The sequence below is a fragment of the Mesoplodon bidens genome (assembly GCF_964165515.1).
Source record: "Mesoplodon bidens genome assembly, chromosome: 8".
NCBI classification, from domain to species: domain Eukaryota; kingdom Metazoa; phylum Chordata; class Mammalia; order Artiodactyla; family Ziphiidae; genus Mesoplodon; species Mesoplodon bidens.
The window spans coordinates 29780660-29800538 of NC_138165.1; the positions used below are offsets into that span (position 1 = coordinate 29780660).

General features: G+C 36.2%; 1 protein-coding gene across 7 annotated transcripts; it reads left to right on the forward strand.

Annotated features, from left to right (window-relative positions):
- Window positions 1-337: 337 nt before the first annotated feature.
- On the forward strand, window positions 338-16906 carry SPC25 (SPC25 component of NDC80 kinetochore complex). Of its 7 annotated transcripts, none has more exons than XM_081241682.1 (7): window positions 338-423; window positions 1526-1678; window positions 1772-1837; window positions 6609-6755; window positions 7809-7913; window positions 11388-11486; window positions 12602-13297. In XM_081241682.1, the coding sequence occupies exons 2-7, from the start codon at window positions 1540-1542 to the stop codon at window positions 12805-12807; spliced, it is 762 nt and encodes a 253-aa protein (XP_081097808.1). In that variant the 5' UTR covers window positions 338-423; window positions 1526-1539; the 3' UTR covers window positions 12808-13297. The 7 variants fall into 7 exon arrangements, with proteins under 7 accessions (XP_081097808.1, XP_081097809.1, XP_081097810.1 ...); XM_081241683.1 differs by having other exon boundaries at window positions 356-433; XM_081241684.1 differs by lacking the exon at window positions 338-423 and adding an exon at window positions 440-482.
- The last annotated feature ends 2973 nt before the right edge of the window (window positions 16907-19879 follow it).

Here is a 19879-nt window from a genome sequence, read left to right on the forward strand (position 1 = left end):
AATGGTATTTTTCGTAGTTTTATTAGTTTTATTTAAGCTACGGGTAGTATCAAAGAAGAGGCTATATACTTGGCAACAGAATACAATTAAAGTCCAATATTTATATTTGTTGCATAAACTTTTATTTGAAATGGATGAATGGTCCGTCAGGCCAGTCCTCCAGGAACTACTGATACTTTTCCCAAGGAGAGCGGAGAGTCCAGCCGCTCTCAGAAAGAACTACCTATCCCAGAATGCCCTTTCCTCCATCTTTCCCGCGAGAATCCCGGAGGGCTAGCTCAACCAATCCCTTCATGAAGAGCCTATACTATCAGCCAATCAGAAAGCGAAAGGGTGCCCAAAGGCGGGAGGCGGAAGGCGCCCTAGGTTTGAAATAGGAAAGTTGGCGCGGCTGTGGCATCCGATTCTGGAGACCCGCTGTTGGTTGGTATCGGTTCGTGTCTTTGTGGGGCAGGTGGTCGGGCTCAGGCCTGCCGGAGAAGGTGGTAATTGAGCTGGGCTCCGAAGCCCGCCTGTCGCGATTGGGGAAAGTGGGTTTGGAGGCGGAATGCGTGTTTCGGGGGCGGAGTCTGAAATGCACGTCTTGTTGCTGTTTGGGCGTCTGGGCGTTGCAGGGTGGACAGCGACGAGGCAGAGGCCTTTGGGGTTTCACCAAGACATGTCTGTGACCTTCCTGGAAAGATTTGATGTCACTGGGAAGGTTTTAGCGTTACAGAGAACTGGTGGGTCCTGGAGTCTTACAGGACATCCTTTTACAGAGGAGGACACTGAGGCCCAGAGAGTCGAGGTCAAGTACTAGTCCTGGACTAAGCCCACTAAACTCCCCTCCAGTCTCCGTTTTACTGGTATCTTTCCCGGTCTGGGGGTGGGGGAGGAAGAGGGAGTGTAGATGTGTGGGATCTTATTCTATGATAGGGGGCCCTGTCATTTGGGACCTGACAATCCAGGCTGGAATCAGAAAGGTCAGAGTTGGAAGGGGCCTTAGAAGTCACCAATTTTACTTGTGAAAAAAGGAGGCAGAGTCATTTCCCCAAGGTCAGAGAGTGTGTAAGTGTTATGTGCGGTCACACTACTAACGAATTCCTGGGAGGTAGAGTGTCCTGATTTCCTGCTGCACCTTGACCGTAGTTAAGGCTAGGAGGCTTGATCTGCCCTGGAATATCTAGAGTTAAAAGTAAGTTGTTATGTAGGGGATTAACAGATGCACATTATCCTATATAAAATAAACAACAAAGGTTTACTGTATAGCACAGGGAGTTATATTCAATATGTTGTAATAAACTATAATGGAATAGAATTGAAAAAATATAGATATATACATATATATAACTGAATCTCTTTGCTGTACACCCGAAACTAATACAATACTGTAAATCAACTGTACTTCAATAGGAAAAAAAAAAAAGTAAGTTGCTAACCATTTTCTAGCAAAGATCAAACTGCCAAAATATACTTGATTGGAATATGTGGCTGATATGGTTTCAGTAACTTAAAAAATATAATGTGTGTCCTATTTGTTTTCTAGCATTGTCTTACAAAATGGTAGAGGACGAACTGGCACTATTTGATAAAAGCATAAATGAATTTTGGAATAAATTCAGAAGCACTGTCAGTGACACCTCCTGTCAGATGGTGGGCCTAAGAGATACCTACAAGGATTCCATTAAAGCATTTGCAGGTACCTAAGTTTAACTTATAACATGCTGTTTTTGTTTGTTTTTTAGTGTAATTTCAGCTGAATTGAAACTTCAACTCCCAATTTCTCTTTCAGAAAAGCTGTCTGTGAAATTAAAGGAAGAAGAACGAATGGTTGAGATGTTTCTGGAATATCAAAATCGTATGTGACAATCTGTAGAAATGGATCACAGAGGGTTTTTTTCTAGATTAAACATCTTCATGAAATCCCTCATACAAGTAAAACAATGTATTTATAGATATACAGTGTATACACATATAAAAATAATGAACATATGTGTACCCATAATGCAGCTTAATAAATGGAACATCCCATGTTATACCTTCCTCTTCTCTCACCTTCTAGAACTAATCTGTCAATATTTTAATTTAGTATTGAGTTTTTGAATGTTATATAAATGGCATCATTTTGTATGTATTCTGTCCCTTTGTTCACTCAGCATTATGCTTGTGAGATTCATCTATACTGATGTGTAAATGCCTGAATTTTTTAAAAATGAGTTTCACAGACTAGGGTTTGAAAAGCTGGAGTTCCCTCAGCTCTTTGGGTGTAGGGTTAATACTCTGACAGTTTTTCTTTCCATATTTTTACCGCTGTTCTTGCCTTCTCTTTACTACACCTCTGCAGATTGTCCAGAGTGGATCGGTAGCTTTTACTGAGTTCTCACACACAGATCACAGACATGTAGCCACAGTCCGAAATCCACTGGAGATACTAAATTTAGCTGCACCATGTTTTGAACACTATTAAATCAGAGTGCCTTTATGTGGGACACATGTGGCACTTATTTTACTCATTATCTGGACCCTGAAGGCATTTGATCTTGGAAACCCTGGTAGGCTGTTATGGTAGACTTCTACCCATGTTTATTTTCTAAGCTGCCCTGAAGCTTCCATGCCCTTTTACTGCTTCTCATTCCCTCTGTAACCAGTAGCTGGAAGGAAAACCGTGTGTGTGTGTGTGTGTGTGTGTTTGTTTGTAAGAGTGATATTGAGTTTAGGTCCTTTAAACACTCTTGGTTTGTAGAATCCCTAGGGATAAGAAAATTAAGTTTGAAACTATCAATTTTCACTACAATTCATCTCAAAGTGTGCTCTGAATGATTATCTGTAGTGTGAAGATGTGTTCTAAATAGTTTAAAATCTAAAAGCATTATCAATTATTTTTCTTTAAAAAATCAGTTTATACTTGAACAGAAATATTTACATAAGTTTAATGAATTTGTTGAACATTTAACTGCTATTTGCCAAGCACCAAGGAGGCCACAATTTGTAAGATGTAATCTATACACTGCTCACAATTTAGTGGAAGACATAGGTAGGAAAACTACAATTAAAATACATTGTAATAGTTGCTATAATGATGGGATGGGAATTTAGTGACATAGAATCTGGAGAGCTTGAATTTTCCAGTGAGGATTACAAAATATTTAGCCGCTAACCCTTACCTTATACACCACATGCCAGGCCCTATACTGAGCTCTTTACATATAGTGATTCACTGAATCCTCACAACAACCCTTGGAGGTATATTTATTGTTTTTAATCCTACCTTATGGATGAGGAAATAGGCACAGAGAGGTTAAGTAAGTTGCTCAAGGTCAGACAGCTGGTAATCAACAGAAACATGATTTGAATGTGCACAGTCTGTCACACTGCCCTGGAGAAGGTCACGTAGAAGAGGGATGGGGAAGTTCATCAGAGTCAGTGCCCCTATTCTAGAGGAGGGAAGAGCATATGAAATGTGATGGAAACATGAGAGCTTGTTGAGTTGTGGGATGACTAGAGTACAGTGTGAATGGGGAGTGGCAGAGAAGTGGCTGGTCAGACGATGAAGTACATTATGTGTTGGGCAGAGGAGATTTATTTTGCAGATGAAGAACTTAAAAGCTCACTGAGGTTAGGGAACTTGCCTAAGATCATATATTTTGTAGATAGAGGGTCTAGGATTGCAGCTGAAATGTCTGTGCTCTTTCCAGTGTACCATCTCACCTTTCCACATAGAAGGGAAATTGTAAGGGCAGGTTCCCATGGTGAGTAGTGAAAGTTTGAAATATTGGCCCTGGCGAATAAAAGAGCTGACTATAAACATATAATAGTCATGGAATACTGAGGGCCCTTACATTTGTATTGGCACAAATCCACATGATTGTTCAAATGTTAGAATAAAAACACTCACATTTATGGTATTTATGTACCACTTAATAGTTTAAAACTTTTCACATTATCATTGGATACCCTAACCCTGTAGGGTATGTAAATGGGCAGCCATTATTATTCTCGTTTTACAAATGAGGAAGAGAGGCCCCAAAGTTGTGATTTGATCAAGGTCCTTGGGTAACAACTGAGAAGCCAGATGGGAACTGAGAACTTTTGACTTTAAAACTGTATCTCTTTTGCAGTACAGTTCTACTTAATTATCCTTAAAAAGTAGCATTTTTCTTTCTGGTAATTCTGATAAGATGTTTATTTTTAAATTACACCTGATATAACGTGATCATGTCCTAATTCTTGGAAAATACAGAAAAATAAAAAAATATCTGTAATGTTGAGAACCACGCTTAACAGAAGACTTTGTAGGTTTTATTTTTCATATGCTATCTAGGTTTTTTTAAGATAATTGTGTTCATGGTATCTATATAACTTTGTATCATTTTTTTTTCTTTTATCTACTATGGCAGGATTTTCCCACATTACTGAATTCTTTGAAAATATATTACACCTTATTGATATACTGTGTTTAATAATTTACTTATTAGTTATATACAATGTTTTCAGTTTTTCAATATTATAAATAACACTGAAAATAATTTTTTGTATATGAATACTTGCACACATCTTGTTTTCTTAGAGGAACTTTGTAAAAATGAAATTACTGGATCAAAGGACATGAATATCCTTAAGACTTTTATTTTGCAATGTCAAAAATATTTTCCAGAAAAAAATATTTTTTTCTACATGGACTCTAGTATTTTTCATTCTTCTCAACACTAGCTATTATTTTTGTAAACGTTATAATAAATGGAGATTAGTGTGTTATTGCTTTATTTGCATTTCTATGATTACTGAGGTTAAATCATCTTTTGTATTTGATAACAATCTGCATTCTGTGTTTCCTCTGTTCATTCCCTTGCTGGTCTTTTTCTTAGGAATTTATATTTGTGTCTTCTTTAGATTAAGAATAATTACCTTTGTTGGGAGAGGATAGTTTAATGGTCAAAAGCATGACCTTTGGGCTTCCCTGGTGGCGCAGTGGTTGAGAGTCCGCCTGCCGATGCAGGGGACACGGGTTCGTGCCCCGGTCCGGGAAGATCCCACGTGCCGCGGAGCGGCTGGGCCCGTGAGCCATGGCCGCTGAGCCTGCGCGTCTGGAGCCTGTGCTCCGCAACAGGAGAGGCCACGACAGTGAGAGGCCTGCGTACCGCAAAAAAAAAAAACAAAAAAAACCATGACCTTTGAAATTAAGACCTGAGTTTGAACCAGGTCTTACTGTTCATTGCATTCTAGCAGGTAAAGCTGTGAGCAAGTTATTGAACTGCTGAGTCTTTTCCTTCTTTTTTTTTTTATAAATTTATTTATTATTTATTTTTTGGCTGTGTTGGGTCTTCATTTTTGTGCGAGGGCTTTCTCCAGTTGCGGCGAGTGGGGGCCACTCTTCATCGCGGTGCGCGGGCCTCTCACTGTCATGGCCTCTCCCGTTGTGGAGCACAGGCTCCAGACTCGCAGGCTCAGTAGCTGTGGCTCACGGGCTTCGTTGTTCCGTGGCATGTGGGATCTTCCCAGACCAGAGCTCGAACCCATGTACCCTGCATTGGCAGGCAGATTCTTAACCACTGCGCCACCAGGGAAGCCCTCTTTTTCTTTTTTTTTTTTTTTTTTTTTTTAATCGAAGTTATAGTTGGTTTACAATGTGTTAGTTTTGGGTGTACAGAAAAGCAATTCAGTTATATATATGTATGTATCTATTCTTTTTCGGATTCTTTTCCCTCATAGGTTATTACAAAATATTGAGTAGAGTTCCCTGTGCTATACAGTAGGTCCTTGTTGGTTATCTATTTTATATATAGTATTTTCTTTTTCTTTTAAAAAAGAGTAAGATGTACATGATAATTGTATTACTGTGAAAGTTAAGTAAATTTATATAAATATAAGAACACAGTATCTAGCATATAGTAGAGTTTTTATGCTTATTTGAATCAAATATGAGTTTGTTTGCTTGCCTGCCTTTCTCTTTGATTTCTTTTTGCCTTTGAGTAAAACAGTCTTTCCCCATATAGTTAATTTTATATTCACAGATACTGCCTTTTAGGTTTCATAAGATTTCATTTTACATTTAAATATTTAATAAATTTGTTTGGGGAACAATCTACTTCTTGACTTACGACATTTATCATATTAATTTGCTAAGTATACCAACATTTGTTTTCGATTTTTTTTTTGTTTAACTGAGCTGTAGGTCTGTTCTTCCTCCCTACCTCCCTCTCTTCCTCTCTCGTTTCTTCTTTTTAGTATATTGCAGAATTATTTATGTAACATTAAAATTAGCTGTTTCTTCAAAGCATCTGCAAAGCCATCTTCTAGAGTTTGGTTGCCTTTGGTGGTAGGTTTTATTCATGTATTTATTTGGAGGGGGGAGCTGCAAAGGTCATGATCTTCTGATTTTGTATTTCGTGGTTTAATTTAGTATTCTCATTTTAATAAGCATTTTTGTCTCTTCATTTTTGTTTTCAAAGACAAACAGGAAAGACTAGATAAGGCTTTTGTTGTTCTTTTATAATTTTTACAATCATTGGGAAATGCTTATCAATTAAAACATTATTAATTTTATGAAAGTCAGTATTTTGCTCTTATCTTAGATACATGTTGACAAGCAAAGCATATAGATTCTAGCTAATACTTTGTGCTTCTTACAGAGATCTGCAGGCAGAATAAGCTCATTCAAGAAAAGAAAGAGAATTTGTTGAAGTTGATTGCTGAAGTAAAAGACAAAAAGCAGGAATTGGACGCACTGACTGCAAATATCCAGGATCTTAAGGAAGAATATGCTAGGAAGAGGGAAAGTAAGTTTCCAGTTGTACATGTATTTAAAACAACCTAAATTTCAAAGTGGTGATGGTTCACAGTGTGGACATCTTGCCTTCTCCCCAGCTCACCGCCACAGGTGGCTAACATACACCAGGGTCACAGCCAGCCACTCACCTCTCTCTGCAAGGTGTCTGTGAAGTTTGCTAAGTGCATTTCATTTTCCTTCTTTTGCTTAAACATCCTTTTGATTTCTAATAGAATCAGAGAATAATGAAATTGATATGGGAGTTTAATTAAGCAAAGTGGGAGACAGTTTCACTAAATAAGATTTGCCTGGGAGAAACCATAGTGTAATTTATGCAACAAATTTATTGATCATACATTCTCTGTCAGGAACTATTAAGCATGCTTTTCACACTGCAAAGCCTCTTTGTCTAAGACTTTCACATTTTTTAAAAAGGGTGCTTCTTTTGGATAGGAGCCTTATTTGCCCACAAACGAAATAATCAATTCTAAAATCTCTTGAAAATAGCAAAGTTTGTTTTGTGACTGCTTTTTCTTATAGAGTTTGTGTACCAGTCAACATTATTTTTCTCATCTGCTAAGTATTACGTAGGGAATATTGCACTACATTAAAAAAAAAATTCTAAACTAGTGTGAAATAAGGCTGACTTCTTGTGAGAAGTAGTTATGTTTAAAGAATAGAATATTTTTCCAGTGAAGCAATTGATATATCTTTGGCTAACCAGGAAAAGCAAAACAGTGTACAAGAAGTCTTTCTATTTCTGTGCTAGTCATGCAAGCCCTTGGCCTATTTATTCATGCTACTTCATAATAAAATAGAACAAAACTTATTCCTCATACTACCTGTATGTATTTTCTCATGCATTTTTTCCTTCCAACTTGAATGAACAGAAGCCCCTTTTTGCAAATTGGTAGAGATAGAAACTGTAACAAATGTAAATGTAAGCTGATTCATTTGCCTGGTATCATTTTTATAGTTGTTTTTAAGTTTGTTTTAATTAATTAACATTAATTGAATGTTATTTAAAATATTCGATACTCCGTGTCTGTGTTTTTAATCATAGCTATTTCCACTGCTAACAAAGCTAATGAAGAGAGGTTGAAAAGGCTACAGAAATCTGCAGACCTGTATACAGATCGACTTGGACTAGAAATTCGAAAAATTTATGGTAAGTATATTAATGTAAGTAAAACATAGGATATTAGAAAAGTCTGTCTTAAGTAGAAAAGAATTTTAAAAATATTTTCAAGTAAAATAATGGCCACATTATTAACTTTTTAGATAGTAGGGAAAAATTACAAAATTTTTATCACCCTAATGTAATTATTCATCCTTGGTCGTTTATCATCCAGTATTTTAATAAATGTATTTTAGGCATGATTGCCAACATGCAAATAATTTTTGTTCCTTGTTCTTACTAGCATTGTATGATTAGTATTTCTCTAATTGCTATAGCCTTCATAATGGTAATTTTAAAATGGTGGTGTAATAATTCATTCCATAAGTGTAGCATAGCTTATTCAATCTTTTATCCATTGTTTAACCCATATTACTCTGTTAACATTTGGATTTTACATTTTTCAGTTTTAGAAGTACTATAGTGAACATAGGTAGACTTCTCCATTTTTCTGACACAATTTCCATGGAATTCCCAGAGATGAATTACTGAGTTAAAGCATATGAATATTTTTGTGGCCATTATGTAAATATGTGCCAATTTACAGAAATATTTATTGTGTTGGGAGTTCCCAAGATTACATTCAGTTTTGGCAATTCACTGGAAAGTTTACAGGACTCAGCAGGGCTCAGACTTCTTGCGGTGAAAGGATGCAAAACAAAATCAGCCCAAAGAAAAAAGGCACATGGGGCAAAATCTAGAGAAAACGGGAGCTTTTCAGACACAAGTTTTTAAGAGTCCTAACCCAGTGGAGTCACACAGGTCGTACTTAATCCCTTCAGCATCGAATTGTGACAGTACATGTGAAGTGTTGTCTACTGGTGAAGCTCATTAGAGACTCTGGAAGCTTGTGCCTGGTTTTCCATGGACTTCACCCCAGGTATCTTTTCCTGTTGCTGATTTTGCTGTATCGTTCCACTGTAATCATAGCACTGAGTATAACCATATGATGAGCCCTATGAGTCCTCCTAGTGAATTTTCAAACCTGTGGTGGTCTTGGGGATCTCTGACACACCAGGCAAGGACCAACCTTGCAAGCAGGCCTTTTCTGGGGATAGCAGTCTCAGGCCTGCTATGTTAACTCTTCTATGCAATCTGTCTACAATGTAAAGAGCACCCATTGCATTGTATTTGTGCCAGAATTGTAGTTTGTGTTTTTTTTTGTTTGTTTTTGGGTTTTTTTGCGGTACGCAGGCCTCTCACTGCTGTGGCCTCTCCCGTTGCGGAGCACAGGCTGCAGACGTGCAGGCTCAGCGGCCATGGCTCACAAACCTAGCCGCTCCGCGGCATGTGGGATCTTCCCAGACCGGGGCACGAAACCACGTCCCCTGCATCGGCAGGCGGACTCTCAACCACTGCGCCACCAGGGAAGCCCCAGAATTGTAGTTTTCTTTAAAGTTTTTTGGTTTGTTTATTTTGTTTTTTAGCAGTTGACTAGATATAATAGAAACTATTTTTTAATGCATTTCTTTAATTATTAATGAAAATGTGACCATTTTTTCCCATTGTTTACTAATTACACTTCTTTCTGAGATTGATTGGGCCCTTTATTCACATATCTATTTGCCTTGGTTTTTGTTTTTCTTCCTATCTGTCGGAATGAGTTTTTAATACAAAATATTAAACTTTGCTTAGAGGAGAACATAAGGTCCAGCTCTGAACTTTTGATCCATTGGTCTCTAAGTTTATATTCACTGTTATCCTGAGGTGCTTTTTTGTGTTTTGTTTCAAAACCAGTTGTAAAGCTTTAAAATTATTTTTATATTTAAAGTAGAAGTTTCTCATAGTCCTCAAAATCAGGAAATAATGTTTTAAAGAAGAGACAGCACAAATTAAACTCTTCATTTTGCTTAACTGAATATCTTATGAAATCTTTTCTTTGGCATGCATACCGCCCATTACTGTTAACAGTTTAAAAAATCTGGTATACTGACATAATTACTTCACTTTGAATTTAAATGCAAGACAAATTTTTTTCAGTGTTTCTGAAGATTTCTTTTTATAATTAAAAGCATTTTTTTGCTGTAGAGTAAAACTGAAATGCATGTGAATTTCTACTTTGTGGCTGCCAGTTGGAATTTCTACTGAGTATTTACTCCTTAGTAAGCATTTGGACGTCTTTTGAAAAACAGGCTTTAAGTCCGGATAACTGTGTAGAAAAAGTCAAATTAAATTTATTGTCAAATTATTAAATGACAATAAAAATTTTTTATAGCGGTTACATATATATAACAGAATTTGCCATTTTAACTCTATTTTATTGTAAAATTCAGTGGCATTAATTACATTCACAATGTTGTGCAATCATTACCACCATCTGTTTCCAGAATTTTTCATCATCACAAACAGAAACTCTGTACCCATTAAATAATTCCCATTCCTCTCTCCCCTCAGTCCCTAATAACGTCTGATTTACTTTCTGTCTGTACAAATTTGCGTATTCTAGGTATTTCATATAAGTGGAATCATATAATATTTGTCCTTCTGTGTCTGGCTTATTTCACTAAGCATAATGTTTTCAAGGTTCATCTATGTTGTAGCAAGTATCAAAACATCATTCCTTTTTATGGGTGAATAATATCGTGTATATATACACCATATTTTGCTTATGTGTTCATCTGTTGGTGGACACAGGATTACTCTCATCTTTTGGCTGCTGTGAGTAATGCTGCTGTGAACATTGCATGCAGTTATCTGTTTGAGTCTCTATTTTCAGTTCTTTTGAGTATATACTGCAGAATGGAATTGCTGGGTCATGTAATTCTTTGTTTAAATTTTTTGAGGAAATGCCAAAGTATTTTCTACAGCACCTGCACCATTTTACATTCCCACCAGCAATGTACAAGGGCTCCAATTTCTCCACATCTTTGCCCACATTGTTATTTATTTATTTTATTATAGTCATCCTGGTAGGTGTGAAATGGTATCTCATTGTAGTTTTGGTTTATATTTTCTCAGTGATTAGTGGTAAGGAGTATCTTTTCATGTGCTTATTGGCCATTTGTATATATTCTATGGAGAAATACCTATTCAAGTCCCTTTGTCCATTTTTGAATTGGGTTTTTCTTTTTGTTGTTCAGTTGTAGGAGTTTTTTTCATATATTTGGTGTATTAAACCCATATCAGATCTATGATTTGCAGATATTTTCTCCCATTCCATGGGTTGTATTTTCACTCTCTTGATAGTGTCCTTTTAAGGGCAAAGTTTTTATTTTTTAAATTTTGATGAAGTCCAATTTATCTATTTTTGTTGTTGTTGCTGCTTGTGCTTTTGGTCATATTTAAACTACAGTGCATTTCAAAGCTAATTTGTAACTTGTACGTTTGGAGACATTGGTTAAGTGAATATATGTACTTAGCAATGTGGATATTGATCAGAGATGGGGGTAAGAAAGCTCATCTCCATTGAGAGCTTTGGCACAATATAATAATTCTCATACTAAATAATTTAATCCCCCTTTTCAGGTGATAAGTTGCAGTTTATATTCACTAATATTGACCCTAAGCATCCCGAGAGCCCATTTATGTTTTCCCTGAGCCTAAATGAAGCAAGGGACTATGAAGGTATGTACTCCTGTCTCTTAACTGGTACTTAAGATTGGCATCCTAGAATGTTATTTGACTGAGAATATAAAGTAATGTGAAGGCAAGTAACATTCCCACAAGCTGTTGCTTTTTTCCCAGTCTTGCTTCTTGGGATATTGTCTTCTAAAGGCAATGAGTATAGTTTTGTTATAGATATTATCCAGGATAATTTAGCTTAGTTACTGATTCTGCAGCAGGCCAGAAGGGCTTTGATGCATGGGAAATATATATGTTTGGCAATAGTGTGAACAAGAAGAGAATGGAAATATATTTATCTCTTTTTATTATTCTAAGGCCCCGTTTAAAGTAGTCCTTAACTTACTGGAATTCAGAAAAATGGTTCTTAGCTCTTTATACCTATGTTCTCATCCTAAATCATGTATAGCAGACAGACGCTCAGGTCAACTGCTGAGTTGGCTCCCTCATGTGCTCTAGTGACTCAATTCCTATTCTAATGAAATTTATATTTTAGGAATCTAGTTCAGGTACAAGTGTTTGATTTTTTACTCTATAGGTAAATATCTTCTAATCTGATAATGGGTGCTAAATTTTAAAAAGCAAACCCCCAAACCTCCTACCTAGCTTCTCAGTTTTCACCAACTTGGATAGCCTCTATTGCTAGGTAGTGTCACAGTATTTGATAATGTATTAAAATAGAATCTACAGTATTAATTTTGAACCAAGCCCTCTTTGCTATTCTTTCTCTGCTTTGGTCATGGGCATTGTTTCCTAAGCAGTCTCTACCAAAGAGCTGGAAATCTGATATGGTTGAATTTCTTCTCCTTGGACAAAGGACAAGATTGACGGTAGAGAAAGTTGGATCATTCCTTTCCTTTGACCACCTTTACTGGAGACTTGCTCCCAGTGTGTACCAGCTGGTGCAACTGCATTCGAGGGTCATATTGTTCTTTGTCTTTTGAGTCTCATTTGATTACTAGGCCATGTAAATACCACTTTGGGAATAGCAGCCACATTTTCTAATGACCCCCATTTCACTTGTAAAACTTCAGATATTTCTTTCCACAGCTGTAAGTTATTAAGGGTTGGCATTGAAAGTTGTTCTTTTTTTTTTTTTTTTTTTTTGCGGTACGCAGGCCTCTCGCTGTTGTGGCCTCTCCCGTTGTGGAGCACAGGCTCCGGAAGCACAGGCTCAGCAGCCATGGCTCACGGGCCCAGCCGCTCCGCGGCATGTGGGATCTTCCCGGACCGGGGCACAAACCCATGTCCCCTGCATTGGCAGGCGGACTCTCAACCACTGCGCCACCAGGGAAGCCTGAAAGTTGTTTTTTTGATCCAGTGACCAGAAATTAGAATTGAGGCCAAATTTTGCAGAGAAAACTGACAACAGTTCAAAAAAAAAATTGTTAAAATATTTTAAATAGTTAAAACAAAATGTATGGGAAATGGCATGCTGTTCTGTATCTCTAAGCTCTTCAATCCCTTGGTTACCTTCTGTTTAAACTTAAAGCAAGATTGTGGTACTTAACATTTGAATACTTAGAGATTAAACAAAGGAAAGGCCTGAAAGATAGGATATGAAAATCAAGTGTATCTATCATTCTATGCTGAAAGCATTTCAATAAAATGCAATTGAAATGACTTGAATAAGATTAGAGCATCTAAGTTAGAAATATTTCTCTTCTATTAAAAAACTCATTCAAATTTCTTTTTTTCCCCCCTTCTAGTGTCAGATAGTGCTCCTCATCTTGAGTGCCTAGCAGAATTTCAAGAAAATGTAAGGAAGACCAACAATTTTTCGGCTTTTCTTGCCAATGTTCGGAAAGCTTTTACTGCTATTGTTTATAATTAATGTATAAATAGTATATAAAAACCGTTATCCCTATTGTGTTTCTCTTTTCTAAAAAGGTCTCATTATTCGTTGTTTGTCTATAATCCGTTTGTATTTTTGTAACATTTCTGTGTGCTGATTTCTGTAAATTATTTGAATTAAAATCTTAGGAAAGAAGATTTATAAAGTCAAGCTTTTGGAGGTCATGGACCAGTAATAATAAAAAATAAGGGGGTGTGGGCCCAACCTAAGGTTCGCAATTTTTAAAATGTACTTCACAAAATAAATATTATTATCCTAATATCATAAAGGAAAGAATATTTTTATCTTAAACCAAGTGGGATCTACAGTTAAAATAAAGGACAAATCTTTACATCAGAAGAAGATTGGCAGTATTCTAAAATGTCTTTTAGAAAAGGATCTAATTTTGAAAATCCAAATATAGAAAATTTATAACCAATTTTCATTTTATAATATTTATACTGGTTGTGGTCTGGATATAAATTTGCCATCTTTGGAGTCTATTCAATACAAACTAGAACTCTATCAACTTCTGCTAAGATTTCACCATTCTTTCTTTATAAATTTGGTTGTATTTAGGTCTGCTGGCTTTAGTGGAAACCACATACTACACCTCTCAGGGTATCTGGGGCACACCTAAGAGCCATGGAGCAGTGGCCTTCGTGCTTCCAGCTAATGCTGTCTTCTCCCTGCAGTTTGGGGGAAAAGTTTAGGCCAGTTGTCTATTTAGGGTTGGAGGGAGTTTCAGAGCACTCTCCCTCAGTGGCCTGTCATGCCTAGGAAACCCAGGTCTGGAGGTAGATTAACCTCGGAAACTGAGCTAAGAGTAGGGATGTTGTAGTTCTCTAAATGGAAATAGACACTACATGTTTAACAGAAAAAAATAGCAGATGACTACTATAGTGAGTACATATTTACTGCTTGAAATATATTCTCAAGGAACAAACAGAATTTAAGAAAAGATTTTCATTCACTGAAACTAGAGGAAAACCATGTCTCATACCCCAGATTCTTGATACGTTTTGAACCATACCGCGAGAAGGCACGAGGCATTGATTCTGAAAGATCCTCTTCACCTGCAAGTTAGAGAAATGAAGACGGGGGATGAGAGACTAAATGGGTAGCTCCACACTTTGGTCCATTTCTCCTCAAGGACCACCATTCTTCATTTCTTCTAACTGGGGTGTGGAGGTGGGACAAGACCTTTGAATGAGACCACGTAGCAGGAAAGTCACAAAAGGATAGCATAGGAACCAGCTTTGCAGCTGGGATCCAAGGTCAGACGTATGAATAAAGTGCACTCTCATACCAAACAAAGGGCCTTAAGCCATAGAAATTTATATCAATTTGTTTTCTCACCTGGAAAGTTGATTAATTCTAAAATTGGAATTGGGAATTGGTTAGGGCTGGCCACCTTAGAATAATAGTTAGTACTTTCTTAACTCTTCTTATGTGCCCAGCACTGTTCTAAGCCCTTTACAGATGTCACCTCTTTTATATTCCCTCAGCAACCTGTGAGGTAGGTACTATCCATAACCTAGTTCTACAGATAAAGAATCCAAGGCACAGAGTGTAAGTAACTTCAAATCAGATAGCTGGGAAGTGTTAGAGTTGGGATTCAAACCCAGGTGGCAGTCTGGCACCTAACCCATGAACTTCACCTAGACTCTACCTTATGCCTTTCTATGCTATATTGCAGAGAAAGTATGTGGAAACAGAGTTCTTAACAAAGATTCTATACAAATTTGAATTTTTTTTGTTTTTTGTTTTTTTTTACAAATTTGAATTTTTATAATATAATTTTGCTTTTTTGTTTCTATAGAAGTATAATGATTAAGAAAAAAAAAAGCAGGGGAATATGTTTTGTCTGGATCCTTAGTACCTGGCCCTCAGAACCCAAGTGACTCACTGAGAACCATCTCTAGGTATTCAGACTGCACTTATCACCCCAGGTCTTTATGGAAATGGTGGATGGAGGGCTGTTGACTTGTGCGTAAGTCTTTATCTGTTCAATCAAATATAAACGCCCTCATTTTTGAGGTTTGCTCTGTGCCAACCTAGGAATATTCTGGAGCCAACATTATTAGTATATTAGCTTAAATTTTAAAGTTTGATACATTATGAAAATTGTGCTTTGAATACATGTGAAAGGTAAACCAAGCTATTCCATTAAGTTTGCTCTATCCATTTTATTTCGGGTGCTATGTTGTAAATAAGAAATAATACTTTTAAGCATTTACAGTCTTCCTGATATGGAAATAAAGCACAAGATACATAGATAAGAGATTTTCTTAAATGGGAAACAAATGCACACATAGTAAAACTGAACTGGAATCCAAATTGGGTGGATTAACCTATTCCACATTTTGTAATAAAATGGAACAACAAGCCCTCTAAAATTAAACTCAATCACTAAGTTAAAAAAACAGAATCAGCACAAAATCTGCTAAAATGTAATGCTAGTGGATTTAAAGTTTCGATTTCCCAGCTAATGAGGATTAGAATGTGTTGCTTCTCTTCCACTTCAGAGGATTCTTGTACAGAGACAATTAGTTATATTTTAATTTGTGTACCATGACAGTGAAGTGCCTGGTATCACCTTAGCATAGTATCTAACACATAGTAGAAGCTTAGTAAGTATTTGTTAACGTCAAACACATTTCTAGACTTAATATAGGATTATTTAATGGGAAATTAAAATTACATCTTTGAAAAGGAGCTGACTTGTTCAGTAATACCTACAGGCATGTTGCTGAGATGTCCAGAAATTCTTAGAAGGTAAAGATATTTCTACAGGCAATTCTTGACTAAATGACAAAGCTAATTGAGAATAAGACTCTTTCCGAATAAAGACAAGGGTTTCATCTAAGTAGAAAAAGAGTGTCATTTAAGTAAGTAAACTGGAGAGTATATGAGCTGTTTAAATCAGCTCCTTTCTTGGTATTGTTAAACATATTGTAGTGTGAAGTATGAACAATGTATGGTGAAATATGTGAAGAATGTTTGGAGTTTAGACACATGTTATCGTTTTCCCTTAGCAACCAAGCAAGCTGGAGGTAGCTGCTGAAGCTAAGGTCCAACAAAGGGAAAAACTTCAAGGATGAAGTCATTTTACTCAGTTGGATAGATTTTTACAAAAATCCAGAAAGTGGCAATATTTGAGATCAAATAAATGTGATCTGTATAATGGTAAATCTTGAATACTCTTTTTTTGTGAAAAATTCTGCTTTCCGGCCCCAACATTGGTAATGTGGAAAGATTTGAGGATTAAGATATGGTCCAGTCTTTGCACTGCTATTAAAATTGATACATGATGTTAGGCAAGTCATTTAATCTTCTGAGCATCAATTTTCTATCAGGCCAGACTGCACTATGTGTAGTTTCCCAAACTTGCTGTTTTCTTTTTTGTTGACCGGGCCAAGAAAGTTTTCTTCTGTTTTCAGTTAACTAAAAGTAATTATCATGAATGTTTGTTGAATTTTATAATGTTTTTCTGTATCTTTATAGATTTTCATCTTGTGTCTGCTAATGAGGTGATTTATATTAATAGGCTTAAAAAAGAAGTTGAATTAAACTTGCCTTCCTAGAATAAATCCAACTTAGTCATGGTGTGCAATCTTTTTTGTTTTGTTTTGTTTTGAATAATGTTGGATTCAGTTTGTGAAACTTTTGTTTTAAATTTTTACATCTATAGCCATGAATTAGATTGGCTTTTAATTTTCCTTTGTATAAACTTCATGGGATGTTGGAGTCACAGTTATCCTAGGTCCTAGACCCTTGAAAATAGTTGTGTTCCTTTTTTTCTATTTCCTGAAAAAGTTTGAATAAGACTTTCTGTTTTTGAACTCACATATAAAACTATGTGGGCCTGTGTCTTCTTTGTAGGAAGATGTTTTTAGAAAAATGCTCGTTAATTTTTTTTATAGTTACTGAATTATTCAGTTATTCTATTTCTTCCTGAGTTTTGATAAGGCATACGTTTTTGAGAAATTTATCTCTTTTGCTGACATTTTTTGCAAATTAATTGGTATAAAGTTGTTGATAATACTTTAGTTTTTGATATCTACTGTATCTGTAGTATGTCTACTTTTTTCTTAGAAGTAATATTTATTTATGCCTTTCTTAATTTTGCTAGAGGTTTGCTCAGTTGATTAATCCTTCCAAAGAACCAATGGATAGCTTTGTTCAACCCCTTATTTTGTTTTATAGTTCATTAATTTCTGATCTTTTCATTTCTTTTATTTGCTTTAGGTTGTTTCTGATGTTTTCATAAATTCATAATTAGGATGCTTAATTCATTAATTTTAGCCTTTCTCCTTTTTCTTATAGTACTTTTTTTAAGCTGCTTTCCTGAAACTACAGGTTTTAATATGTAGTAACTTTCTTATTTTTTATTTCTAACATTTAAAATTTTCCATTAAGATTTATTCTTTGTCCATGTGTTATTTAGAAGTGTGTATGTGTGCACATGTGCATTTATATGTGTGCAGGGACACATACATATGTGTTCTCCAAACACACAGGGTTTTTTCACTTAACCTTTTCTTAATGATTTCTAACTTACATTGTGGTCACACAGTTTCTAGAGTCTTACTTTTTGGCCTCGTATGTAATCAGTTTTATACGTGTGTATTTTCCAGGGGTTACGTGCAGCACTTTATCTGCCCACACGTTCAGCTCACCCTTCCCACTTGCCTGACTCCTGCTCAGTTTGGACTTTCCCCGACTTCCTTGATCCTAATTAGTGCCCCTCCTAAATGTTCTCATGACCTTCTTGATATACTCCTATTATAGCATTTATCACAGTGTATTGTGTTTCCTGGTCTTTTTCCCTTTCAGAAGAGAGACTAAGGGCTCTTTGAGGAAAAGGGCTCATTGTCTTTTTAGTACTGAAGTGACAGAGTGATAGTGCCCCAACCACTCTGTATGGTAACTTCTCTTCACCCTTCAAAATCCCACCTTCTCACGATCCCCTGCCCCCAGGCCCATCTTCCCTGGGTTAGACATTTTTCCTACTAACATTGCCACAGGCAATGGGATGTGTTGTTCTTTTGATTCTCCAAATTAGCCTGATTACCCCCAAGGCCATCAAGACTTTGGGGGAGGAGAGACTTTTTCTTGGAAGCCGGAACAAAGTTACATTCTGCTCGAATTACTAATCAGTTAAAGCCTTATGATACTGTACAATGAAATTTATTTTAACCCAAACTGAATATCGTATTACTTTTTGATGAATATTAATTATTATGAGTAATTGAAAATGCAAAAAAAAAGAAATTAATCTTTCCAGTTGACAGGATAATAGATAGTAAGCTTTTACTCTACCTGAAAGAAGACAGAGTAATGCTTTTGATATTTTTAGTGAAAATCTGGCTCAGACCTCCCTCTGCTGCCTGTATTTCAGGTTGTTAATGTTGCTAAAAACTTCCTGACATACGAAAACTGCCTAGTGGAGTATAATTATGAAAGCCCAATTAAAAGTTTAAAAGTATCCATATTAAAAATTATTTTATTCTCTGTGGAAGACTTGGGCACATCATTAGTCTTCCCAATATGCACTTAATTTTTACCTAAATCTAAGGAGTACCATCCGTACCTGTCCTGCCAGAAAGTTCTTGCCCTTCTAAAAAGATATCCAAGTCTGTTATCCCCAAAAATATTTGTATTTTTATTTGGTTTAAGACTATAGTATTTCTTTGAAGTTTAAAAACTACATATCACAGATGCAAAAAGGATTTGCAGCAACATTTTAAACCAGGAAAACCATTTATGTCTTTACAAAGTAAAACTGCTTTATGAAGAAAGAGAGGCCCCTTTCTTTGAAAATTACTTCCAGAGAGTTTCAGGGCCCAACCACCATTATCATCACTTTCTCTATACAAATGATCGAGTGTAGGCTACAGTCAATTGCTATACAATTTTTTATCCATCAAGGCTTAATGGAAAGAAGTCAGATGAAGAGGAAATGTAAATTCAAAGTCTCAGTTCATGGTCTAATGGCCTATTATTCAGCCTACTTTCTACGTGTGGAAAGTCTTCACTAATACACCATTAAGGATGACGTTAAAACTTCTGATCTGTTCTAGGCTGTAAGTTATGTCTCACATAACAAATTTTACTTGAGCTCCTTCGGGTCTGATATCTGTATCTATAAATATCTCTATGTGTTAGTTATATCCTGCTATAGGAGTGTAATGGTGCAGAGTATAAAAAAATATAGGTACCTTGGTTTGAAAATTTCCTTTGTGAAAATATAAAATTTGACAAGTTAAATAAAAATAAACAGAGGTAGGGGGCAGGAGAGTAATAGAATGGGTTTTAATTACTCCTTTAATGCCAGACTGTCTATTTGGCACAAAAGTAAATCTGCCCAGATGTATTATCAATACCTTGACCTTCCATTCAATGGAGAGTGTGGTCTCCAGACTGACTTAGGTTACTTTCTGAAAGATGCTGCTGTACCACCTCTCTTCATTCTAAAATGTTCCCCTCGGGAAGAGTTTGGGGTCTGCTCTCTCTCATTCTCAACCTTTTCCCGTTACAGGGCATTTGAGGAAGCAGC